The sequence below is a fragment of the Rattus rattus genome, chromosome 3 (genome assembly GCF_011064425.1).
Source record: "Rattus rattus isolate New Zealand chromosome 3, Rrattus_CSIRO_v1, whole genome shotgun sequence".
Taxonomy (NCBI): Eukaryota; Metazoa; Chordata; class Mammalia; order Rodentia; family Muridae; genus Rattus; species Rattus rattus.
In genome coordinates, this window is record NC_046156.1 from 43,301,743 (window position 1) to 43,328,673 (window position 26,931).

Consider the following 26,931-nt stretch of genomic DNA (forward strand, 5'->3'; position numbering starts at 1 on the left):
TTTTTTAACACTGCTTTAGGCACATGTTCTCTGTTTTTTTTTTTTTCCTTTTTTTCGGAGCTGGGGACCGAACCCATGGCCTTGCGCTTCCTAGGCAAGTGTTCTACCACTGAGCCAAATCCCCAACCCCTTAGGCACATGTTTTCTAGTTTGGAAATGTTTATTCTTTTATGATTCTTTTCCCTTCCTAGTTCTTTTGTCCGAGGTACATAGATAACTTTTGCGGTGTGTTCCGAAGTTTCTCATTTCTTAAATGTCATAGGAGTGTTTTTCAGGACAGTGCTTTGAGATGATGATTTACTGCAAACTTACTGATTTTTTTTCTTTTGATGTGTCCTCGCACATCTGATTCCTAGTGACTTTAGTTTTAATTATATTGGCCAGAATGGAAAAGATTATTTCTTACATATTTGCTCCAGGTGACCCCAAAAAGCACTGCGCCCACCAGCAACAAAGTCATTTGCTCATTTTAAACTGTCTGGTAAATTGCTACTAAGGAATTACACAATCACAGGCCAGAATTCGCTGGTTTTGATCAATTCTTCCTGTGAAGAAGCAGCAACCAGAAAGGAGAGACTTGATCTCAGAGGCGTGAGCACAACTGGCAAACCGTGTGTGTGGCTCAGTGGAAAGCGTGTTCGGTGATTGACAGACCAGGGCAGGAATGGTCCACCTGGAATTTCAAGGGGTCTATAAATCCTGAAATTACAGTGTGCCTTGTTGTGCACTTTTATTTTTCTTCTGAGAAGAGTCATAGCTCCTTATTAGTGCTCTAAGGTATCCTTGGCTCAGACGATGCGAAGAACACTGAACCACAGTATAGATGCTTCAGGGCTGTAGCAGGAGATGAAATTGGCAGTTCGTTAAAAATAAATAAATAAACAATACTTTCTCCTAATTTAATCAGTTAAAAAAAAAACTCCTCAAAGCTAGTTGAAAAACCTAAAGATTTAATAAAAAAACCTGAAGATTTAATAAAAGTAATGAGACCGAACAAGCTTTTCTTAATATAGTTGGTACATTGTTACGTATCGATTTTACTTTTCCTCAGAGGAACGGAGACTTTCAGCTTGGGCTAAAAAAAAAAAAAGAAAGAAAGAAAAAAGGAGACGTTTTCTAGGGCAGCGACTTTAAAAAAAAAAAAAGTCCACAGCTGCTGCTATGAATCAACAGGACAATTACTGTAATCTCGGACCATTTTGAAAGGATTCAAAGAATATTCAGAGCCATTTACAAAGCATCCCCATTACCTTCCAGCATAAAAGCGCAAGAGCGGACATCCTGGAAGAAAGGATTGCAATAAGGCACCGAGGGGCCAGGCAGGGGGTGGGTTCTGGGAATGCCCCTGCCTGAATGGCTAGGAGCAGTAATTCTATCCTGGAACCCAGGCAGCCGCCACACTCTCAGGTCGTGGTACACAAGAACTCTTTTGATGTAAGGACAGACGCCCTCTTTCTATAACCACGAAAACGCGTCGCGGTCTCCTCTCGCAGTCCTCTTCTGTTTCAGGTTGATGATGGGACTGGGGAGAAGAGAAGCGAGCTACGTTCTTGAGACCGTTCGTGTAGTTTGAAGAGGTAGTGGGACTGTAACTCACGGGAATGAGCATATGTAGAGCTCGTGAGGCTGGGCATGGATGCTTTGTGTGCATTCGGAAAGGCTCAGGCTGGAAGACCCTCCTCAGAGCATTCTCAGGCGCCTTTAACTGTTTGATCCGAATGATCACACACGGACGCACGCGCTCTCTCTCTCTCTCTCTCTCTCTCTCTCACACACACACACACACACACACACACACACACCCCTCCACATGCACACACGTACACACAACCCTCCACCCACCCTTTGGAGACAGGGTCTCTGGTAACCCAGGCTAACTGGCCTGGAGTTTCCTTATCTTCCTGCCTTTGCCTATGGAGAACTAACTTTACGAGTGAATTTTTATTTTTTGTTTTGACCAAATGTGCCATTTATTAATGCAATCTACTGGGTTTGAAACAAAAAAAATAAAATAGACCATAAAGAAGCAGTTGTTTTCTTTTAAAATAAAAAAATAAATCGACCTGCTTTTTAATCTTAGCTCCAAACAAAACATGAACCACGTTTTATTTTGTGCAGCCAAAGAAAATGTTCAAGAATGTCCCTTTCCTGAGAAAGCTGGAGGTAAACAACAGCAGTCACGGCTGCTCCCTGGAAGACATAGTCACTTTATTGCTTTGGCAGTGACCCCTGATGGCTGTCCAGGTGCTCATTGTCATGGCTGTGTCAGGGCTAACCTAGTGACCAGTAAGGGAATGATGCCTTGGCCACCATGGTCCCTGTGCTGTGATCTCCTTAGTCGGACACGGTCCCTGGCAACACTTGCTTGCTTGTGCATGAGCTGTGTTTCTTACTAAGGAGTCTATTAATCTGGCTGTGCTGGGATCGTTCTTACTCTAGTCGGACTGACTTGCATAGCTTAATTAGACGTACTACCCTAGCCAAACGACTCCAATAGTTTACTTCTAGCAACTTCACTGAAGGGCTGCCGGAGAGGCCACGAGCCGTCATGTGACCCAGGAACTTTTTGCTTTGCACTCAACTTGCATCACTTTTGCTGTGGAATGGTTACACGGTGTGTGGTTTCCTGATCTAAACGGAACAAGTGCATGATCATCTGTGTATGTCCCTGTCACCTAAGGCTGTACTCAGTGCTGCTCCTATGTTCGCATGCCTTCCTTTTCTCCTGCCTCTGAGTTTCCATGGCTTGTTTGTCTTACATTACTACACCGGAATGCAGCCTTTCCCATAGCTCCTCATTCAAAGACAGAACATGTACATGTGGCCCCTCCCCTTGATTCACAAATCAGTCCGTCACAGCGTCACTTTCCCTGCTTGACAAGTGCCATTAAATATGTTTGATGATATGCTATGTACTTATTGTGATTTATCTCATGAAACTTTGATGCTCTGGGAAGCAGCAGCAGGTCTGGAAGTCTCTGCAGGTTTGACTACGTAAATGGATAGATGCTCTTCTGCTGACTAACTCACGAAACCATCGTTGTATAGCGTGTGTCCTGTTTCTGTTGTCTTTGTGTAGTTGTTCCCTCATTTGCAAGAAGCCTAAGCCACTATTTTGCATCAGATTTTCATAAACTGAGACCACACGTTGGCTAGAGATAGGGTTCCCCTCACAGAGTGTCTCTGGAGCAGCTGCTCAATGCATGCTGATAGGAATAGGAATGTTGGGACTTTTCAGTCTGGTAACCAGGCACAGCAAAGTGGTTACCATTCTGTCTACAGACAAGCCCTGTGGTGGATAAGTTCTCCTAAAACAAGCAAACCATTACATGTGAGCAAAGTGCAGTGGTCTGCACCGTTAATCCCAGAACCAGGAAGGCAGAGGCAGGGGGAGTCTCTGTGTTCAAGGACAGTCTTGATTTACAGAACAAGTTCCAGGGATTCATAGTGAGTTTATTTTATTTAAAAAATGACATTTAAATCTGTGATCAGCATCTGTGTCTGATGAAAATGCACGCAGAATTTTGGATTTGGGGTTTCTTTCAGACATGGAAGGCTCTGATGGTGCTGTGCATGGAAACAGCAGGGTTGAGTTACAAGTGCTTTCAGAGGACCAGCTTTTGTCACTTGTCACCTGACCCACTCCAAGGAAGAACCCTGGGAGTATCTGAATTTTGAGCCTCTGGAATAACTCCGTGGAAGGCGGCTTCATTGAGAGACCATTGAAGGGCCTTGTTTCTGAGGCGTTGTCTCCTGTACTGGGTGCATTTGTGTATTGTGACAAGTGTTTCTCAGGAGACTGTGGACATATTCTGTAATGTGCTTTTAAAAAGTGGGTAGCATGACTTAGAATTCTTTTACAAGGGACTTCAATGTTTTTCAGGAGGCATTTTCATTAAATGTATGGTGTTACAGGATCACAAGGAGGTGGGGAGGGGTGACATTATATTTGTGTGTAACATTTTCCCAGAATTTACTGATAGATGTAGACTATCTCCAGACTCAATTCCACTAAGTCAGAAACTCTGGGCAGACCCAGTGGCCAATGCCTCCTAAGCTCTCCAGGATCCTCTGCACCAGTCTTCGGCAAGCATGCAATGGAACACGATAATATAATAGTAAAATATTATGGAGTTTAGGTTTAGGTTTAAATTTATTTTAATTTTTTTATTCCTGAAAAATTTTCATACTGCTGACCTTTTCAGCCCAGGACTTATTTAATAAGTTCTGAGCCACAAGACTTGTTATGGCCTCCTAATTAAGGTTTACTCCAATTATGAGCCTCAGTGAGAGAGTTCTGGATTCCGCTGGCCTCCCACACTTGGCTGTGGAAGGGTTCCCAGCAGGCCTTTCCTGGGACCTGGCTTATGTTCTGGTAAAGTGCAGCATGCTTATCCTATTTCAGCCTTCATTGGGACCTCTGCTTTGAAAAGCACTCTGTGCTGCTGAACTGGATCCCTCTGGCGTTGTTGCTCCTGTTGTTTTGGGAAACGATGAGATATAGTAATTGCCTAATAGATATTCGCTGCTGCTGCTGCTAGGGCCTTTGTCTACTTAGCTTGAGAAGGTTCAGGAGGAAGATGGAAGTCTAAGATATACACAGACGGGTGGTGACCAGGGGGTGACCTCTGTCACGGTCTTGTACAGCACAGTTGGCTAGAGGGCTTAGTGTTCTTTTGGAGACGTCTTCCTTTTTTGAGTTTAACACTGGTTTGGCTTGACCCATGTTTTGCTTTGCTGTTGTACGGTGTTTTTCTGGGATCTCTGAGCATCTCATATAAAGAAATAAAGAATCTGTAAGGATGGGGCTAGCTTACTGAAAGTCCGATGTGTGACCACGACTTTGCAAACGTTCTCCTCGAAGAGCCAGGCCTACCTGGGAGACAGCAGAGGGGATGGGCCAGAGTGAAGAGGAGGCCCATGTCCTGTGGGAGGCACGAGGCTCTCCCTTCGGCTTAAGGAAGAGACTTGGAAGAGGTTGATGGGGCTCATTTATAAAGCAGAACCCTGCTATCCCGAAATGTGATCTCTCCTCGAATGATAAAGTTTTTCTTATTATTGATTTTTCCTGTCGCTGTGACAAACTTCCTAACAAGCAACTGAAGGATAGATGGATGGAAGGATGGACAGATGGAAGGAAGGAAGGACAGAAGGAAGGAAAGATGGAAGGAAGGAGAGAGGAAAGAAGGAAGGAAGATAGGGAGGAAGGAAGGACAGAAGGAAGGACAGAAGGAAGGACAGAAGGAAGGGCTTTTTGACTCTCAGTCTGAGGGCACAGTCCATTTTGGTGTTGAGGCCCTGGTGGCAGGAGTGTGAAGAGCTGTTTGAATTCACCGTGGGCCCCACAGCGTGGACCTGTGCTGCTCACATGCGGGCCTGAAGCTCCCTGGCAGATTTGGAGGTTTGTCTTTGGAGGATTCCTTATCCGGTCAACATGAACCCTCATATTCATGAAAGAGCTCTAGAGATGGGTAGATGTGTTCCCACTGGATGGTGCTGTTCCTTTTAGGGTGCTTGGATTACATAACAGGGCAAGTGTGGTTTTTATTGGAACGGTGTTATTCCTCATATTTGAAAGAGAACATTAAAGAGTTGTTTTATCAATCAGAAAACATTAGCTAAATAGCCAACAAAATGTTTTATTATCCCTAGTGTTTTTCACTGCAGAGATAGGGTTCCCCCTCCTACCATGAACAGTGTCACTGGTGCGGGCCACTGTGGGGCAGGGTGCCTGGCTGAAGTGAGGGGGCGTTAGACAAGGCTGCAGTTTGTAAGATTCTTCTCTGCTGTCATCCACTTTGAGTTGGTTTTGACCCTGTGAGCAAGAACTCCACTCCCTGCGGTCTGACCTGGGGGCCAGCAGCCAAGCTTCACTACACGGAAACCATTTCTCAGCTGTAGAGCGTTGGCGACCCAAACTCTGAAAATGAAGTCCTACACCATCTGAGCAGGAGAAATGCCCCAAATGTTCCCCTATAAATCAGCTGTAAGCTTGCCACAAACACAAGTTTGCTTCCCTTGGCAGCTTTCTGTGGGAAATATTTTGAAATAGTTAAAACTTGTAGGGCTAAGAAGGTGGCTCACACGGAGACATATTAGTCTCTCAAGCCTGATGACCCGAGTCTCACTCCTGGGATGTGTTTAAAGAGCTGGATGTGGCTGTGCCATCTCAGCATTCTTAGATGAGGTAGGAAATGGAGACAGGAGTATGGTCTGGAAGGTCGTGGGTCAGCTAGCTTCGGGTACACGGCATATCTGCAGAAACGATACGAGAGACCCCACTTTAATATGGGGGGAGGTGAGAACAGACTCTGCAACGTTGTCCTCTGACCTCCATGTGTCAGCCCCCTGGAGGCAGAGGGATCTGTGTGAGTTCAAGGCCAGTCTGTTCTACATATCAAGTTCTAGGCCATCCAGGGAGAGATCTTGCCTCAAACAAAACAAAACAGCAAGTGAACACCCCCAACTTACTGGTGAAGAGCAATAAGTGGCAAACAAATTAATACAGAAATAGTAAAATTAAATAAAAAACTATCCAGAGGCTCAATAAATCAAAACTGAGAAAGCAAGAAGCCATGCGTGAACACCATTGATGATAGCCATGAAGTCTTTAAATCATTTCAGTCAATACTCTGCGGACTTGAATCAAACACAACTACTTTTCTCTCTGCTCGCTAGGAAAAAAAGTCATCAGTAATAACAGATTGTCTGCATCAGACAGTAACTTTCAAAAGTTCAGTTCACAAGGACATACACTGTTTTCAAAACACATGATCTGTAGTTGTTCATGTCTGAAAGGGCGTCGAGTGTCTCTTGGTTTCTAGCTGGGATCCGCATAGCTTCCTGCTTTCGTGCATAACCTTGGTCCTTAGATTTTGCTTTCTTTTCCTCGTTGAAAATAACATAGTAGTGGAATTTTTTTGTTGGCTGTGCTCAGTGTACTGGGTATAATAATCTGCTTATGTTTTCAGTATGAATTTACAGACGATACTAAAAGGCATTTGTATGCCTAGATTTACCAGACTATAGGAACTGTCCCTGGAAGTAGATAGTCTTGTGTGCCTACTTTTAAATAGCCATTTGTCACTATACCATAACAGTCTTGTGACCCGAGGAAATTGTGATTAATTGAGCCATACCCATGTTCTCTAGATTTGAATTGTGACTAACAATCTGATTTAATTTAATAGATCTAATTTCACTTTTCATGTTTAGCATGTGTTCAACAAACCATTTGGCTTTATTTTGGATTACTTGAGCATGTCGCATATTGCCTGGGGTATAGCAAGTGCTTAATGATTGAGCTCATGGCTGTTGAGTTATGATGTTCACTGATATCCTTTTGATGGTTCCTCCGTTTCCACCAATCACTTTCTTTAAGATAATTAAAAGGGGGCTTCTAGAGTATATACTAGAAAGAAAAATTTAATATTGGTCTGTAAACATGAAAGTTTTGGAGAAGACAACAAGATGGTTGACATATCTTGAAAGAATTCTCGTGCTGAGAGTAAAGAGTAGTAGTTATGTCATATGCATACGATCAGGAATCAATTATTCATATTGGCTCCCGTGATTGGAAAAATCAATGATTCAGTTATCTCCATTCTCAGAGACGCCCATGTATTGGTTATATTGTCAATTCTTAACGTTCAGGTGGATCGAAGAGAAGGGAGCTAGTAGCCCCTCCCACACCCAAGAAAGTGAGCGGTGGATCCCCCAGCTCCAAGCAGGCATGTCCCGAGTAACCGGAAGCTAGCCTTGAGAGGCCACAGTGTAGGAAGTGCTACACTTGCTCAGTGGGGAGAAGATGGGAACTCCTGCCTTTCTGTGGTGGTCACTCTCTGCTTTGTTCTTTCCTTCCAGTCATACAGTTTATCAAGAAAGAAAATAGTGCACTACACCTCTTTCGACCAGCGGAAAAGAGCAAATGCAGCATTCTTGATAGGTGCTTATGCCGTAAGTACTTTATTTGTGGTTATTCTGGGATCAAGGCTGTGAAGTGCTAACGCTGGCCACATTGCAGTAAGACAGGAGGGTTGCGTTATTAGCAGGTTGGGAGCTAATCAGGAATGTAAAGTGAACTAACATCATCGGAGTGCTTACTGTCCATCATCATCATCACCACCACCACCACTACCACCATCCTCCTCCTCCATCATTGTCGTCATTGTCTTGTATTATTCTGAGTCAGAGTCCTCTGTATTACTGGCCTGGGACTTTCTGAGGAGCCCAGGCTGGACTTAAATTTGATGTGGTTTTCTTGTCTCAGCTCCTTAGTGTTAAGATTTCATGCATGAGCCACCTTGTCTAGATGTAGATCTATTTTCGGATAGTTAGTGAGAGACTCTTGGAATGATTACGTGTAGCTCGGATTCTCCTGTTATCAGCATTTTAGTGTGCAGAGCATCTATACCTAACCAGGACATACCTAAGGGAATAAAGTATGTGTATGAGTGAAATATAACATAGAAAGTTTAAAGCCTGCCAAGCTATTTTGTGGGGGTGGGGGACAGAGGATGCTTTAGACAGCAAAGGGGAGGGTTATCATTGTTTATTTTTTTAAAACCAATCCATGCATTCATTTATACAAGTATTTGCAATAGAAAAATGGAATATGAACCATACATATATTATAACTTCCCTAGTAAAACAGTATGATCTTTAAAAGAATAAGTTTGGATAGAAGAGGTTTTGTTCTTTGAAAGCACAAACATGTCAATATGAGCCCTATATGAGGAGGACACAGTTTCTGGAAATTTCTGGATATTCTGGGAGTGGGCCCAGAGAAGACAGAATCATCGTGGCTAAAATGTACCTGTAACCTGCATTGCTCTTCGGGGCTGTGAGATTCCTACAGAGGACCGTGCTGATTTACAGGAAGGGAAGGTGCTGGTGTTTCCGCTCAGTCCCAGGGAAGGCCAGGGTGTCTCTGAAGCCTGAAGCTTGAAGCTGTGTGACCTTTCCAGGCCTCCTTTGTGGATTTTGATGGAAGGCACTAGACTCTGCCATGCCAAGTGCAAATTTCCGGGGGTGGGGCGGGTGGATGACTGCTGGCGGGCCGTGGGGGTGCAGGCTGGGAAGAGGACAGGCTGATATTCACCCGAAGCCTGGGCCTTGCTCCTGGAGCCTTAACCTCTAGTTCTTTTCACTTCTACTGTAATTCCCAGAGTCGTCTGAGGCCCCCTTTCTTTCTTCTTACACAGTACAGCATAAGGAGCTAAGAGTCAATAAAACATGGCCTTTTCATCCTGAAAGGGCTCTGTGCTGAAGGGGTCAGGTCACCTTTCTCTCAGCTTTACTTATTTTCCCTGTGAAATGGGTGCGTCGGATACTGCGACCCTGACATTCCTTTCAGGGCTTAGGATACCAGGGCAGTTGGCTGTGCGGGCAGGCTGAGGAGCACACAGGGAGAGCCAGCTGTTGGTGTGGAGGGCTGGTGAAGTGCTAGTAGCAGAATTAAGCAGGCGTGCTGCTCTGCACCTTACACTCATAAGTGTACTTGGTTGATTGACAGCGGGATTAAATATGGCGCCCCTGTTCTTCTCTCTTGACTCAAGCCATGGACTCTCCTGTGAGGTTTTGTGATGTTTTTGAGCATGTTATTCATAGGTCCTTTGTCATAAAGGACCTCTGTCAGGTCACTCCTCTCCCTGTCCTCCTCTCTCCATCCCTCTCTCTTACCCTCCCTCCTTCCCTCCCTCCTTCCCTCCCTCTCTTTGTCCCCTCTTCTCCCTCCTTTCCCACCTGTCATTCCAGTTTTGTTTAGAGTGAGCTTTAATTATTTTACCAGTTAACCCTAGAATTCTAGGTATTACACATGCATTGGGGCCCTGAGAAAATACCCTGAGATAAAACAAATATGGGAGCTCCTGTCACTTTAAAGCAGCCCTAGGGGAAAGAGCAGGGCTGGCCCAGAAGACGTGCTGAGCACAGCGAGAGCTTGTCTTACACCTGGTCACAGTCCTGAGCTGAAAGTCATCATTCTCGCGTGGGTCATTTCCCAGCTGACCTTTCTGGTCTCGTAAACGGGCTCCTCAGAAAAGTTCTTTTCAAAACCCTTATATAAATACGACATTTAGGGTTGTGGTCATTTCTTCAAGAGCGAATGCTTCTTGTGTGTACTTAACTGTTGGCACAATTCTTATAAGATAGCAATAGGGTTTATACATATCTGTGAATGCTCTTATGAGTTCAGTGTCGCTAGGTGGGAAAGTCTTACTCTTATAAACGAATCTTCTCTGGGTATGAAAGGGCCTCTAACTTGGGAGCAGTCATGTAACCTATGAGGCAAAATAGGCATATGTGGTTTTTTTCAGAGAGATGTCCCTAAGAGTAAAGACAATTCTCTCTCTCTCTCTCTCTCTCTCTCTCTCTCTCTCTCTCTCTCTCTCTCTCTCTCTCTCTCTTTCTCTCTGTTTTTTTAAGACAGGGTTTGTCTGGGTAGCCCTGGCTGTCCTGGTACTCACACTCACACCTCCCAGGAGCTGGGATCAAAGGCGTGTGCTATCGCTACCCCAACTGGCTGATGAGTCTCTTCGTAAATGTGCCCTCAGCCATGTTCAAGGTCGATTGGCTCACACCTTGAGACAAGTCTTCCAAGCTTTAGCTTCCTCACCAATAAGGTTTAGATGATGCCTGGGCTTCCCTGCCTACTGCAGAAAATTATTATGAAGTTCAGACATGGAACTGTCTGGATAGCACCACATCATATGTCTAAATTATCACAAGTTTATTGTGACAACATATACCTTTCTCCCCTCTATCCCAAACTGATTTATTTCCCCAGTAACCTTCCCCTTCAGAAGACTTAACTCTTACTCTTGATGAACCAATTCGAAAGTGAGTAGTGATTTCACTCTCCCAGGACCCGCATCCCACATTACACGGAATCAGAACTGTGATTGGCGCCAACTCCTGGAACACTTTGAACTGAATACGTCTTTCAGTTTCATGCTGTAACAGCCTAGGTCAAGCCTCTGCCATTTTTCCCTTGGTCACTTCTGTCCTAGCTTCATGCATTTTCCTGCTGCCTTACTTTGTGTGTTCTTGTTTCCCTTTGAATTCACTTGTCATGCAATTGTCGGGGTGCTCTTTCCAAAAAAAAAGAAAGAATTAAAGTGAGATCATATCAAGACCCTGGTTTGAATCTGGAGGCCGACTCTTTTTGGCATCTGATTCTTCCGATCGGATCCCCTGTGGCCTCATGATCTCCGTGCTCAACTCCTCCCAGCACACTGGCCTTTTAACCGAAAATGGTGCGCCTTCTGTCACTGGAAACCTTCCTATTCTACTCTCTTTACCTAGCTCATTCTTGCTTAGGTCCTCAGAATGCCTGTGTCCGTCTTCCCCCCAGCCCACCCCCTTCTCCAAAGTTCTGTCTGAGAGAGCTTTCCCCCAGACTCCGCCCTGCTCCCTAGTTCACCTCCCAGCACTTGGCTGTTCTATTTTCTTGACGGCACTCTGTCTTTGAAGTTACCTTGTGTGCTTGTGCGTTTACAAGTGTATTATCTCTTTCCCAGACCAAAGGGTGGGGACCTTATCTGTTTTGCCCAGTGCCCCGTCTAGAGGGTGATAAAATATTTAATGAGGAGTTAGCTCCAGTCATTCGCTAGTTGGGTTGGAAGCTGGCCATAAGGCTGTGGCAGTGTCCTAGAAGCTTCCTGCTGCGCTGAATCATGGGTAGGTCCTGGATGGGAGGCGGCCACACGGAAGACACTAGAATGTCCAGCGTGGAAGGGTCAGGTGCTAGGAGCAGCAGCTGTTTCCTCACTGGTGTATCCGAGTACCAAACATCCAGTTTAGGGTCATACTGTCTGTGAGGCAGATGTCTGTAAATACACTGAACGAATAAGCCACTGTAAAGGGGCAAGTTGGATAGAAAGTGTAAGCGATGTCTTCTTCCCCTTCCTCTGAGGTCACGTTGAGCCAAAGGATGCAGGATGAAAGGTGAGAGCTGGCATAAGAAACAAGACTGACATTCTTTGAAAGTGGACTTTCATTTTTCTAATTGTTTTGTTGTGGTAAAATACACAAGACTTCTTACTAGAGACATAAAGACAACAACAACAAAACCCCATACAAAACAGGGTTTCCTGTTGTGGTGAGTACAAGCTGTGTAGTCAAGGTGACTCTGAGCTTCTGATCCTCCTTCCTGCCTCTCAAGTCCTGGGATCATGCAGCACCATGCCCCCATCCAGTTTCTGTAATGCTAGGCATCGAACCCAGGACGTCTTGTGTGCTAGGAAGCATTTCCACTGGCACAGATATATCCAGCTCTTGGGACCATTTTCAAGCAGCTAATTCCACAGGAATGATTACCTTCCAGAGACATGGCTTTTAGTTCCCTTGTAGGTGATTTCCAGTATGCCCTAGAAGCTTTTGTGTTTGTTTCTGTAAGCATGGAGAGTCTATTAAAAACCCTTTCTTCTAGATCAGTCGCAAGGATCAAAAAGGAGTTAAACTACAGTGAAGCCTCATGTTCATTAGGAGACCCACGGAAAGGATTTTTCTGTGGCTGACCTTAAGGCCAGACTGCTGGATCGATGAGGCCACTTGGAGATCATAGTGACACATACTGGTGTGGTCTCTTCCCTTTCTAGGCTCTGACATTGCACTCCTGGAATTATCTTTGAATAAGATAGCTTCCTTCCAGGGTAGCACTGGGGAAGTTGTAGAATCAGGATGCCTGATCACCAAACATGCTAATGTGCCTTGAAGAAAGTAGCTGTCAAAATGATATTAACGAGGGGCTGGAGAGATGGCTCAGTGGCTAGGACCAGTAACTGCTCCTCCAGAGGACCTGGGTTTGAGTCCAAGGCCCCACATGGCAGCTCACAACTGTCTGTAATTCCAGTTCCAGGGAAGACCTGGTCTTCTCTTCTGGCCTCTGTGGACACTGTATGAATACGATGCACACACACAGTGAGTTCAAAGCCAGCCAGCCTGAGTTATTTAGTATGTGGGAGGAAGCATAGTTGCAGAGGATGCTTGAACAGAGGTTGCAACCACATTGTGGCCTCCTTAGCTTACCTTTAACCTTGGCCTTGCTGGTATAGATGAACTGGGTGTAGCCCGAGCCAGACATCATGTCTGCACTGCAGGGTGGCCAGGCTGAGGTTTATAGACTTTGTAGCCACGCATGTCTACCTTTTATTTTGTGCACCACACACAGGGCTGTTAATATGGTTTTATTGTGGGAGTAAGTCACCTTCTAATTGGAGAGGTGTCATTCTCCATCTGGCTGGAAAGCACCCACTGTAGCACAGCCATGAGTGTAGCTTTGAACCCACTCGGTGTATGTCATAAGCAAGCATTTGCTTATTTAATCTCCTGTTCTTTTATCTTTGGGAGGAGGGATAATAATACCGTGCGTAGTGGAGGCCTGAGGTGGAGGAGGCCTTGCATATATAGGCGACGTTGTGATCATGTTCTAAGCACTTAGAAATCCCTGCCAGTTCTGAGCGGGGAGAGCTGTGTGGCCTTCCCAAGTTTTCTCCATCAGTTGCCCCTCCTCTTACCTGTTTTGTGCTCAGGCCCTTAGACCACAGCTCTGAGGGCTCTGACAACTACCTCCCTCCTTTAGCCTTCCCGGTTATCCCTTTGTGTGCATAGGGGCTCAGCACCAATCAGGTGGTTGTTAATCTTGTTACCGCCTCATGGAGTTCTTTCCATTTTGTTCTAGAACGTGATTTTCATGTTTAAAGGAGGAATCTTTTTAAACCACATGAACCTCTCTCTTGCTACTTGATAACTTTAGTAAATATTTAGCTCCTGTGAACCATGGTGAGTCCTGCAGAATGTAAACAAACAAACTAACAAACAAATCCAGCTTCAAATATGGAGAACACACAGGCAATAAATAATTGTGAAAGGTGTGCAATAGGTGTGAAGCCTGGAGAAATGAGAATTCATGCAGTAAATGCCTTGGAGCGATTACAATGCGACAGGGGCACAGCCCAGGGTGAATGTCTCCTCTTTCTGCTGTTACCGTGAGGACCTGAGGCCAAGTGTGGAGGGAGATCCCAGCGGCCGAGTTGGTAAGGAAGTGTCACATAAGGGAAAACACTGGAGGTGAGGACGTTTAAGAAAGGGGTAACAAGGAGTGGGGAGAGGGGCTTTCTTTTCTTCTTACAAGCAAAAGGAAAGAGCTTAGAATGCAACTTTGATGTGTTTCCTTTCGTGTGGTTGGTCCGAGGCTGCCTGACCTGCCGCTGAGCCTGTTTTAATGGCTGTTCAGCAGACCCACCGACGGGGTATGGTACGGTTTGTTTACCATTTAATATTTTGTTACAGCGTATAAAACATTTTTCTGAATTATGTATGTTGTACTTGTTCTTAGCCTAAATGCTGAGGCGTGACTTCAAATATTCTTTTTAAAAAAATGGATTTTTAATCTTTAGATTGCTGGAGGTGGGATTAATAGGGTTTTTTGTTGTTGTTGTTCTTTCTTACTTTTTTAAAAAGTATAGTGTTTAAGGCCTATTGTACTTAAATCAGTTTGTACAGTTGGCATTATGTAGAATTTAAAATTTTATACATGCATTAAATTTTTATATTTATTTGTATGTGTGTGTAGATGTGTGTATGTGTGTGTGTGTAGATGTATGTGTGGTGTGTGTGTGTAGATGTATGTTGTGTGTGTGTGTGTGTGTGTGTGTGTGTATGTGTGTGTGTATGTGGTGTGTGTGTGTATGTGTAGTATGTGTGTGTAGTGTGTGTGTGTGATGTGTGTGTAGATGTGTGTATGTGTGTGTGTGTAGATGTGTATGTGTGTGTAGATGTGTATGTATGTGTAGATGTGTGTGTGTGTGTGTAGATGTGTGTGTGTGTGTGTGTGTGTGTGTGTGTGTGTGTGTGTGTAGATGTGTATGTAGTTGTGTGTGTGTGTAGTGTGTGTGTGTGTGTGTGTGTGTGTGTGTAGATGTGTGTGTGTGTGTAGATGTGTGTGTGTGATGTGTGTGTGTGTAGATGTGTGTGTGTAGATATGTGTGTGTGTGTGTGTGTGTGTGTGTGTAGATGTGTGTGTCACAGCAGTCTCAGTACAGAGGTCAGAGGACAGCAGGTGGACTTTGTTCTCTCCTCTCCTTCTACCAGCTGACTTCCGGGGTGAACTCAGACCTCCTCAGGCTCAAGATTCCTAGCGAGAGCCTTTCTTTTTGTTCTTATTTGCTTATTTAATGGGTTTGAGCCTTACGGCTTGGGGGATTTAATTGCCAAAAGCTATTGCTTCATTATTTTTGATGTTGTAGCTTCTTTTGCTTTTCAGATTGGGTGTTATACAGCTCAGTATGGTCTAGAGTTCACTGTCTTTGAACTCCACGTCCACCTCATGTCATAGCAGATGCCCTGGTCGCCTGGCTCTTGCTGTCTTTCAGTCCTTTCTTTCAGAATGTTCCTGATCCTTAGGTGTAAGGGTCGTGTTGGAGATGTATGTAGTGGGGTTGACGTCCCATGGCCAGTTAGAACCGTGTTAGCTCAGAGTGGCTGAAGTAAGTGTCCATGTGTTATTTGATGCCTGATTGGCTAACCGTGCATTTGTTTCACTCTTCTCACAGACCATGTTACTTCCTTTCTTTATTAATTCTATTGACATCTGTGAATTATGATTTCTGAACCACCTTAAACTTATCGTTAAATCTGTAGCTTCAATGTGTTATTTAAAATGCAGGCAAAAATTGTCAAGAAAAATGTTGGTTCAAAATAACAAGGATGTGTTTATCAAACGTTTATTAAAACAGTAACTCAGCAGCAGAGAAGAGCAGCCAGTCATCCTTCCCTCAGGCTTCCTTGTAACCTAATGATAACATCATGCAGGGAGGAAGGGAGGGGCGGGACATGACTGGGCTGACTGATTTCCTGTTTGCAGTTCCTTCCTTTAGTGGGTTGATAGGCAGTACTTTTTTGTGATATTGCCTGTAAATGGGTCCCGTTTTTGTTCTTCTAAGCCTGTGTTTTTGGTGACTTTGAAATAGCTCAGGCTTCCTGAAAATTGTAGGTTTTTCTTCAGTCTCTCCAAGACTGGTGTTCTGTTTGTCTTTTCCACACAGTAAGCACAGTACCACCTTCCCATAGTCAACTCTCTTTGTGTTCCCTCTAGCTGGGATCCAGAAAAAGAACCTGTCCCCTTTTTGTTTGCTGAAGGCATCTTTCTCAATTTACGGCATAAATATTTTCTGTATTTTGTTTTTCTCTACTTCTGCAGGGGAAGCTGCAAACAAGCTTCCTTTGTGCTCAAATAAGCTTGCAAACACATCTACATGTCACGGCGATAGACGCTTATTCGTCAAGCATGTTTAAAGTCTAGGTTCAGTTCTTACTACTGAGATGGCTCAGTGGGTAAATGTGCTTTCTGAGCAAACCTGGCATCCTGACTTTGATAGAGAACCCACTTAAACGTGGAAGGGGAGAACAGACATTCACAAAGTTGGCCTCTGAACTCTCTGTGAGACCCCTACCACAAAAAAAAGAGTCAGGAATGATGGTTACACCTGTTATCCCAGCACTTCAGAGTTTAAGACAGGAGGATTGCCACAGGTTCAAGGCCAGTCTGGGCTACATAGTGAGACCCCCCCCCACTCCCCATGTGTGTGTGTAGTTATGCATATATAACTACATACTTTAATTACACTTTCATTATGGAAATAAAAATTAAAAAGCCCCTTAAACTCCTATGACATTTCCTATGGTGAGGTATATGCTAGGCCTACTGTGAGACCATGAACCCATGTCCTTGGGCATCCCTGGCATTTGCTGTTCCGTTTTCTGTAGCTTTCCTGATGGAGCAGGCTCAGTCAGACAGGTGCTCATGCAGGGCCACAGGCTTGCTTGTCAACACGACATATGTACTAGGACATATGACACAGGAAGCGAAACTTCCAAGTTTTATTAATGATCATATTGGGGTAGATTTAATACTGAGTATATGGGAAAGATTTACTGTTTCCTCTTAGTTTTAAAATAAACCCGTTAGGTTCAAAAACTAGATCCAGTTTTGTAGGGCCACTAGAGTGTCTCCATAGGAAAACACTGGAAGAACCTTGACTCAGGTCTGCTAGAGACTCAGGAGGGTGGATCCAATGGCTTGTCCAAGATTAATATCTTTTCTCGAAGAGAAAGACCAGAACCCAGGTCCAGTCCCCAGGCTGAAGCTTTGTTTGGTCAGAGATAACTGAGAAACTCCTCTTAGAATAACATCAGCTGACTGACTGAAGGTAGCATGCTGAGAGGACAGCTGGGCTCTCCCCGTGATAGAGAGGTGTTGTAGTGTTTCAAGTACAGGTGTGCGGGCTGCGCTCCAGGGAGCGGCTGAGTGTTGACTCTGGCTAACTGGGGGAACAGCATCTACTCACCTCTGTGTTCCTGCCAGATGCAACCATAGCTCTTTTCAGATTTGTTTTGTATGTGATGTTTGTGGATGACTTAGGGGTAGGTCTGAGCAGGAGGCGAAGTGATAGGGGAGTGGGGAAAGGAAGTGGGTGAGGCTCGTATCTTGGGATAGAATTTGTCTGTTTTCTCCCTTACCCCACATTCACACACACACACACACACACACACACACACACACACACACACACACACACACACACACACATCATTTATGAGTATATTGAATGGCTTCATGAGGCAACTCATTCCTCCCCCCGCCCCCCAAGGCTCTAATATAGCTCAGACTCAAGTTGAAGCTGAGGAAGGACCTGGATTTCTGATCTGAGGTTCTCTACCTTGTAGTTATACAGGGTGCTGGAGACCGAACCAGGGCCCTGTGCATGCTTGTCGAGTCCTCTACCCACTGAGCTCCATCTCCTGCCATCACGTGGTATTTTACATTGTGCTAGGCACACCATGTTCTTTTCTATACGATTAAAAACAAATCGGTGTGGGGATGTAGCCGGTTGTCAGAATGCTTGCTTGGGATGCATGACTCCTTGGGTTTGAGGTCCAGCACCACATAGGACATAGTGGCACGTGTCTGTAATCTCAGCATTGGAGAGAAGGATCTGTCTAATCTCATGATAGACAGGAGGATCTGGACGTCAAAGTCATCTACCGTATAGAGACGTCAAGGCCAGCCTGGGCTACATGATAAGATTGCCTCAAACTAAACAAAATCAGGACTGGGGATATTTCTGCATGTCTTTTTTTTAGGGCCCGGATTTTGGCACGGACTGTGTGGATAATTGTTTGGGTTTTTAAGATTAGTCCTCAGCTAACAGGATCAAGTGGAAGAAAAACTGCCAGTGTTTTCAATTTCTCTGAGAGTCTCCCATTGCTAAATACTAGGCGTGTATCAAGTCGCAGGTGGCTTTTAATCAGCTGATGACTGGAATCGTGAGAAAGGCTGTTTGTGTTAAGTGCTCAAATCCTAAGATGAATCCTGGTCACATTGTCATTGGAATCACTGTTACCCCCTCAAGCTTCTCTCTGGCTTTTCCTCCCTTTCTCTAGACAGCCAAAATAGACTGTCAAGAGTAACCATGAATGAGAAAAGCCTGTGTTTGGGGCCTGCATAGGCAGCCTGAGCCTCCTAAGTTAGTGTGAAGAGAGTCGGAGTGCAGTATACTTTAGGTTTACAATACGTGTGAATTGTATTTCGAGGACAGCGCCTCCCCTCCCCTAACTGACACACGTAAGGTCATCATTCGGAGGCCGAGCCTGGATGACTCTGAGTGCCAGGCTACCCTTGGCTACATGGTCACACCCTGTTTCAAACAAAAGAACGAATTCCTCCAACACCACGTACCCCTCCAAAAATGGAAAGAAATTCCATTTGATACAATGCATTTCATTATGTTTATATACATTTATATGCTATATATTAAGTTATATCCCTTCTCCATTATGGAAAGTGAATTAGTTCATTAGACACTCTCTCCATATGTAATTTTAAAGCAGCCAGCTGCAGCTCCTGTAGACATCACTGAGATCCTTACAACTTAAGATGTGGTTGCACATCAGTAAACACAGACTGTGCCATGTGAGCCTCTAGGGCACAGGTTACTGCTTGGCCTTCTTTTCTCCTTTTACTTCTTTCTCCCCCTCCTTCATCTTTCCCTTCCTTTCCCCTCCCATCCCAACATGTCCCCCACCCCACTCCCTCCTGGGTCTTCCTCGAGGTCCTGGGTAGCCTCAAACTCCGCTGACCCTCCTGTCTCTGCCTCTTTCTGCCTTGTTAGTTCTTTCCTTTGTTGCGGCCGTGCGTCGACCTTGCTGGCCCTGGCCCTGTCTCTCTCAGGACTTCCAGCACATGGCCTTGAAGGGCTTTTAGACATTTCATTTTGTAGATCCAAGCCTTTTTATTTTTTATTTTTAATTATTCACAGTGACCTAAAGCTTGAGGTTTAGTTTGGTGGCAAAGTCGTGGCTCACGAAACTAAGCAGCTTTGCTGGTGTCACCTTTGCTTGAAGGAAACACTCAAAGTCGTTCTACGACTTCATAACGCTATTAGCAGGGGGTGGCATTTGTGGTTTGCAGCCTCAAACTAACGAGCAGAGTGACAGACTTTCTGTGGAACTGTACATTCTGCGGGCTGAGTCAGACTCACGATTCTTTCAGGAGTAGGTGTGAGTCATTCAGTAGGCTTGTTTCGGGGGCCAATTTCTTATTTAATCAAAATAATACAAAACTTTTTTTAGATAGGCTCTTCCTGGTGTTTCTCCTCCCCTATCCGCCTGCCTCTCCCAGCCCGCCACTCCCTATCTTTCACAATGTCATTTTCTTACTACCTCACTCAGAACGAAGCTCACGTCTAGCTTTCTCCACCTGCCTCTAAGGTGCCGTGATGAGCTTTCCAAAGTTAGTTCTCAGTAGGCTCTCTCTCTGCTGCTAGAGCGAGTTTCTGGAGTAAAGATGAATTCTCACTCATATTTATGTCCCCTGTACCCAAACTAGTACCTGTCTCTGCAGTTTAGGTGAGGAGGGGATGAATGAGCTAGGAAACCTCCCTGCGGGGGATTCGGAGTCCCAGATGTGAGCCATCCCGTGTTGACCAGGTAAACAAGTGCAGACGAACCTCCCGCCCATCCTCTCCATTATTACAGAACCGTATGTGACTGTAGACTCCTCATTATCCCTGACACCACGTTCTGAGGTTTCAGCCAATTCTGGCCCTAACATATTAAATAGAAATTTCCAAATATTATAAAAAGCTGCACCATTTGCAGGAGTTTCATGATATATTAATATCTGGTTCTATCTCACTGAATTATCCCTGTGTTCAGCAGATCCGCACTGTATATCCTACCTGCCTGATAGTTACCCACGATCTGTCTCGGTATCTAGGCTACTGGCATCCTGTCTCACTGTTTATATTGCAGTGATCTTTACCAGATTACCCTCCCTGGGTTATCACCTAACTTCATCTGATCACATGGGCACCAGAAGAGGGCATCGGATCCAATTACAGGTGGTTGTGAGCCACCATGTGGTTGCTGGGAATTGAACTCATGACCTCTGAAAGAGCAGCCAGTGCTCTTAACTGCTGAGCCATCTCTCCAGTGAAAGTGGTGTAAGAGACTACATTTGAGAGACTACATTCACCCAGCTTCTATTATAGCATGCTCTTACAACTTTTTCTGTCATTACTAGTTTTTGTTAATCTTTTGTTTTGCCTAATAAGTTAAATATCATAGGTATCTATCTATCTATCTATCTATCTATCTATCTATCTATCTATCTATCTATCTACAGTTAACCAGTAGCCAGTGGAATGGCTCAGCAGGTAAAGTGCTTGCACTCTAAGCTTGAACCCTAGAACCCACATACGTGTAGAAAGAGACAGCTGATACCACACAGTCATACTCTGAGCTCCATACCCATGTCTACACACATTATACACAGATATGATAATGATTAACAAGAAGTAATGAAAAAAAGCACAAAGTAAAAGATATATAGCCTTTGGGTCTTCATGGTTTCAAGCTTCCCTCCTGGGTTGACGAGCATGTCCCCTGTGGAGGTCACCCTGCTTTAGTCCCAAGTTCTAGTCCTTGACACCTCTCACCAGAATCCCGCCTCAGTGGTTTTGATTTGAGTCAGCTGCTTGTTAAAATGTGGGAGTAGGAAGTAGACCCATGATGTGCATAGCACTGGAGAAGGTGCTAACATTTCAGGATAACATCTAAGAGGGAAGTCCCAAACCTCATTAGTTTGAATTAATATGTTCCCTTTCAGATATATCTGAGATTTTGAGAAAATTCTCAGTGAGTTAGTTGTAGTTTTGACCATAAACTACATTTTTCGAGCTAATTTTTGTATTCACTTTTTTTTCCTTAGAGATACTTTGATAAATTGTACTGGAAATTATGACAAAAATGGGGTTAACCTTTTAAAAAGTTCTAAAATAGTTTTGTTTTCCTATCTCCAACTATGTGAATTTATTAGGAAAAAAAAAAAGAAAGGATATCCTGGCTTTGGACTGCTGCTATGATTAGCACAGAGATTAACAAATGTGCTAGATACTAGGTTCCATAGCTGACATATTGTACTGCTCAATGCAGGAAAGAGGAAGTTGATTAATATCTTCTAAGTTGTCGGGCCTGGTGGCCCACAAGTCCCAGCTCTCTGGAGGCAGAAGCAGGTAGATCACTATGAGCTTGATACCAGCCTGGCCTACACACTGAACTCCATGCCAGCCAGGGCTGCATAGTGATCTACTGTCTCCATCAAAGCAAAGCAAAACAAAACGACCCCCACCCCCCCAAACCAAACAACAGCAACAACAGCAGCAGCAGCAGCAACAACAACAACAGCAGCAGCAGCAGCAGCAGCAACAACAACAAAACTTAGGATTAACTCCTCTTTTGAAATTTAAGGACTGCTGTTTGGCCTAGGCCTCCTAAGTTCATAAGCTTTAGGATGGCATCAGAGAGCCTCTGACTTTTTTCTTGTCCACTCTAGCAGCGCAGAGAATCATTTTCTCTGCAGAGCTGGCTCAGTGCCTCTGAACACAGCTTCTTCCTAGAAGCAGACATGGCTTAGGGAGGCTTGCGCCTTACCCCAGCCTCCAGCCTTCCTCACTGTACTAGGAGACTCAGACCTTTTCAGAGGAGGTGGAACCAGGAGGGAAGGGACCGCCCTGTTAGAGTTGCCATTCCAGTATCTTCGAAACCCTTGTCTTATTTCGACACCCAAGTCCCACATCTTCTCATCAGACTACTTCTCTCCTGTTGTCTTTTCTTTCTCTTTCCCCTCCTTTTCTTAATTGGCCAGAGCATAGGATGTCAGCGTTGAGATAACTGGAATGTTCTCATTCTTTGGAGCAGAATCATTCTTAGTCAAACTTAAAACATTAAACGAGGCCCTGGTGGTATCGTTTATCCAGCACTCCTGAGGCAGAGGCAAGCAGATCTCTGTGAGTTCCAAGTTAGCCTTTTCTACAGAGTAGGTTCCAGGTCAGCCAGGGGTATAGTAAGACTCTGTTGCAAGCAAGCCAGCCAGCAAGCAAGCCAGCCAGCAAGCCAGCAAGCCAGCAAGCCAGCAAGCAAGCAAAAACACATCCCACCCCCAATCTTAATAATAATGACTTTCCTAGTGGTTTAAGTGGAAATAAGTCGTTTATTAATTTCAGTGGGAAACCTTTACCCTCCCTCCAGTCTGGTTACTATGCGTATTCTTTTATTGAACAAGTATTTATGTGTACTCATACAGACATTCATCTGGGCTCTCAGGCAGTATCGATGAACAAGAGGGTTTGAATCCCTTCTTCTCTGAAGAAGCACGGGTGTAAAATGTAGTGACCCGAGCTGTTGAACAGTTGCCTACTTCATATTGGAATCAGGAAAGTCCTCTTCCAGCAGCTGACAGTTAAGATACTACTCAGGAAGAGTGTTTTGGGTAGAGCATATCCCAAGGGCTGGGTGGGAATGAGTGGGAAGGGAGAGGCGCTAAGGCAGAGCTCAGGTCGCTACATCAAGGCGTGGAGAACAGCACAGGGAATGAGCTCTGGGGTCTCTGTCCAGCTGGTGCATAAGAATGAGTCTGGATTTCATTCTCCATGACACAAGATGATGTTAGGGAGTTAAAAATGGCCCAACAGCCTTTTAAACTCACCTGCTCCTTCGATGACTTACCTTCACGACTGAGATGTAGTCTGTTCCATCATGACAGTTGAATTGTTCACCTGCCTGTCTTTTCTGTTCTCCCTTTTGTGTTCTGAAAATACAACCCAGTGTCTACAAGTCGCCACATGAACAAGCAGACAGGTGTGGTACTTGAGCTGAAAAGGACCTTAGCAAATCCTGTTGACACTGTCTTGAAATTTCTTGATTTTTCCACTAAAGCTGATAGTTGTGTGCTTATTTGTGGCTCTGAGGAACAGCCATGGTCCCCCCCCCAACCCCACCCCGAGCTGAGGACCGAACCCAAGCGCTCTACCTCTGAGCTAAATCCCCAATCCCAACCAACCCCAACAGCCATGGTCTTGAATGTTCAAACGCTTGCAACAGTGGTCCTCAGCCATTGCTGTGTGTCAGAAGTACCCATAAATAACCATAGTCCTCATATTTAGTGAGTTCGAATCTTAGGCAGGTCTGAATGGCTATCTCCTGAAACAGCGTCAAGGTTTTTGTTGTTCCTTGATAGTGTACTGAAAACTGGATTGAAAAAACCAGGATATGCATGGATGCTCTGTGAGGTCAGAAGCATGATGTTGGCCTTGATCTTGGCACTATCCACGGGTTCCTGTATCAGTAACTCTTTGTTGAACTAAGACGAGAGAGAATTGTCTGTGTTGAAATTATGGGGAATTCTCTGCCCCACTCCTTTTCCTGTGCCTGTCCCTTCCTTATTTCCCTTTCACTGGTAAACCTGAGCTTCAAATTTTGATGCTATAGCAACGTGAGGGAGAAACAGCTGACCATGGGGTGAGGATGTGTGTGCTGGATTTTTAGAAGAAGTGAGGTTTATTCACTTACGTGAATCAGAATGGGGTTGGGAGTGAGGCAGGGTGTGTGGCGATGGGGGTGGGAATTCCTAGTATCTATGAGGAAGGAAGATGTATTTTCTATAAAGTAAGTGTGTGGTAAGTCAGGTCTGTGGTTGTCTTTATTTGTCTGTGTTCTCCTTTGTGGAAATTAGTAAGCTATGGTATGTAAGGACCTGGTTACTTAAAACCAAGATCTTTGCGTGCTTAGGAGGGATCAGTTCTTCTCTCTTCTTGAAGGACAATCCTGTCATGTGGCATGCGTTTGCAAAGTTCAGGCTAATGTACAGACCAACGACCACAGGATCTGTTCTGCAAACACCCAACAAGTGGGACAAGCTCTTGTTTCTCCTGCTTTCTCCAAGCAACGACTCTTTTATAAACACTGGGAGAGAACACCCAGTTCCTTGTTTGTGCTCACTGCTAGATTTCTATTCTTGAGTTCAAAGAGCAGGGGCTTACAAGTTACCAGGAGATTTGAGACTGCAAGGTTTACTTGTATGCAGAGTGGCTCTGCCTTAAACGTTTGCATTAACATCTCCCCTGAAAACTACTCAAAACCCAGAGAACAGGATACATATACTTGAAAATGTTTTGAAAGTATTTATTATTTTTGAGGTAAGGTCTTGTGACGTCACCCAGGTTGGCTTCAAACTCGAGATGTCCCCTGTCTTAACCTCTGAGTGCTGGTATTACAGGCAAGGTCCACTATATTCAGCTAAAAATTTAACTTAGAACACTGTTGTTTAATGTTCCTTGGGTATGTGATCTGGTTACTGGATGGACCTTGAGAGCCTGGCTTTCCTTCTCCACGAATGGCAGATCGAACGCCACTGTTTGATGAAAAACATCCAACCTTGACAGGGTTCTGTCTCTGCTTAGCAGTCCTCGTCCTGTGTGTGTTCAGAACCTGTTTTCTTTCCAATAGCTCCCATCTGATACTGCAAGAAAATCTCTCCTCATGTCTTTGCCCCACTCCTCATTGGCCCAGGTTTTAAATCAGCCCTAAGGAAAATGCCAAATATTAAGGAGAATGCAATGCATTTTAAAGTAAAATTGATATAAATTTAATAAAATACTATTAAAACATTTGAAGTAGTTCAGATTTAATTTAGAGCCACTGAGAACGTATTCATTAATTCCTTCATGGCTTCCTTTTTTTTAAAACTTCACTTTTATTTATTATTATTTTTTCGTGCAAGCAAGTGCAGGTGAACGTGTGTTTTAGTGAATGCGGAGGTCAGAGGGGAACTTTGTGGAGTCTGTTTCTTGCTTCACTTTTACGTGGTTTCTGGGGATTGAACTCAGGTTGTCATCACTAGCTCCAACTTTGAACTTTGATCTTGGGAAAAGTATTTCCAGGGTTTGAGATATTCACCTTTTATAGGTAATCTTTGAAGTGTAGTTCATTTTCAGGGGAAAGAGCTATATACAAAATGACATATGTTTGAAAAACATATGTTCAATTGTGACTTATATCTGCCATTAATATCTTGATCATAAACACGTTTGGAGTCATTGTCTTTTGAGTCTGGTTTTGAGTTTTACTTAGAGGTTGCCTTCTAACAGTGAATGATAGGTTAACACAGGTTATGTTTAACTGGGTACTATATGTAGCATGTAACCTGTAATATGAAAGACTTAGGTATTCCAGGGGCCACATATTTTCTTCCTTTCCCATGTACTTTTTTTTTTAGCATTGAGGTATGAGACATTAGTGTGGTTTTCTGTGGTTTGCTTGGCAAAAGCTTGGCCTGTGTCCTTATGATTTAACTGTCAGCGATGTGTGTGTTGGCACCTGGGCTTGAATCAGGCATGTGCAGTCCACAGTGTCATTGAAAAAGTGCTAGCAAGAGATTTGCAACTGTCCCAGCCATACCATCAGCTCTGGAAAGACATCTATTCAGGCTGATTATGAAAATTCTGCTTCCCATCAAATTTAATGGGGAGACACATGTGGCTAATGTCTGCAATTCTCCCAAACTACCCATCAAAGGTTCCCACCGGCTCCGGTCCGATTGTGTCCATGGGAGAGGTGGAAGGAGCGCTTCTCATCCAAATGAATTTTGAGATAAACACACCCATGTCTGCTGCTTGTCATCTGTCTACTTAACACAGATTCCAGATGAAAATGTAGAGATGTCACGAGGGCATTGCAGAGTAAACAGAACCACAGACAAACAAAGTCACAGTCATTTCTAGACCTTGTTCTCTGCAAGATGCGGGATGAAGGATTTTTAGGATAGAAATAAGTGATGGAGGTGGAGATGTGGGGCCCAATTCTGCTTCCTCCTACAATGCACTGTGTCACCATCTTTGGTGGGCAGAAGTACTGTGTTCTTCATTGCTGAACTCTGGGTCTGTGGTTTCTAGTGGACTCGAAGGCTTTTCTATACACTGGCTTCAACCAGAGTGTGCAGGAGACAAGATGCAGTCTTATGATTGTGTTTTTATTAGGATACTGAGCATGGTAGGTTTAAAATAGACCAAGACCCAGGCCGTGGAGAACACAGTCGCATTTCTGCTTTGTAACGCCAGGCTTGCCTACTTAATGTCAGCGATTGTTCCACTCTGAGTATTTCTGCTTCTGTAAGTTAGAACAAAAGTGAAATTGTTTGTGCATCTCACAAATGAGTGGTTTTTTTCCTATTTTTTTTAATTATGAAGTTGAATGAAGTTATTGTTTTTCTTGTCACTGGGTAGAATGGCAGGATATGAATAAGAAGAGAGTGTTGCAAAACATAAAAATTTAAACATTTCTGTTTGTGCTTGTTTATGACAGTTAAAATTTAAATTTGTCGTCAGGAAACAGCAGTTTATAAATTTGGGACCTTGACATTTTAGAAGTCTGAGAACCAAGTCATAGGTACCAAGGACAAAGCTTTAAAAGTTTTCATGACGTCCTTGGCTCTTTGCAGAGTTTCTTGCTGTATACTGTCTTGTTTTGTTTTGTAGACGTGTTTTCTGTCGGTATCTATAATCTTTACAGGTAATTGGAAGCGCCTTTCTCCCC

At 44.2% G+C, this 26,931-nt stretch overlaps 1 protein-coding gene across 3 annotated transcripts in view; it reads left to right on the forward strand.

Moving 5' to 3' along the window:
* Cdc14a (cell division cycle 14A) overlaps nucleotides 1-26,931 on the forward strand; it is a 152,688-nt gene that overhangs the window by 22,815 nt on the left and 102,942 nt on the right. For all 3 annotated transcript variants that reach the window (XM_032897431.1, XM_032897432.1, XM_032897433.1), the window contains one exon: nucleotides 7,864-7,956. In XM_032897431.1, coding sequence (XP_032753322.1) covers nucleotides 7,864-7,956 — 93 coding nt within the window. The remainder of the gene's footprint in view (nucleotides 1-7,863; nucleotides 7,957-26,931) is intronic.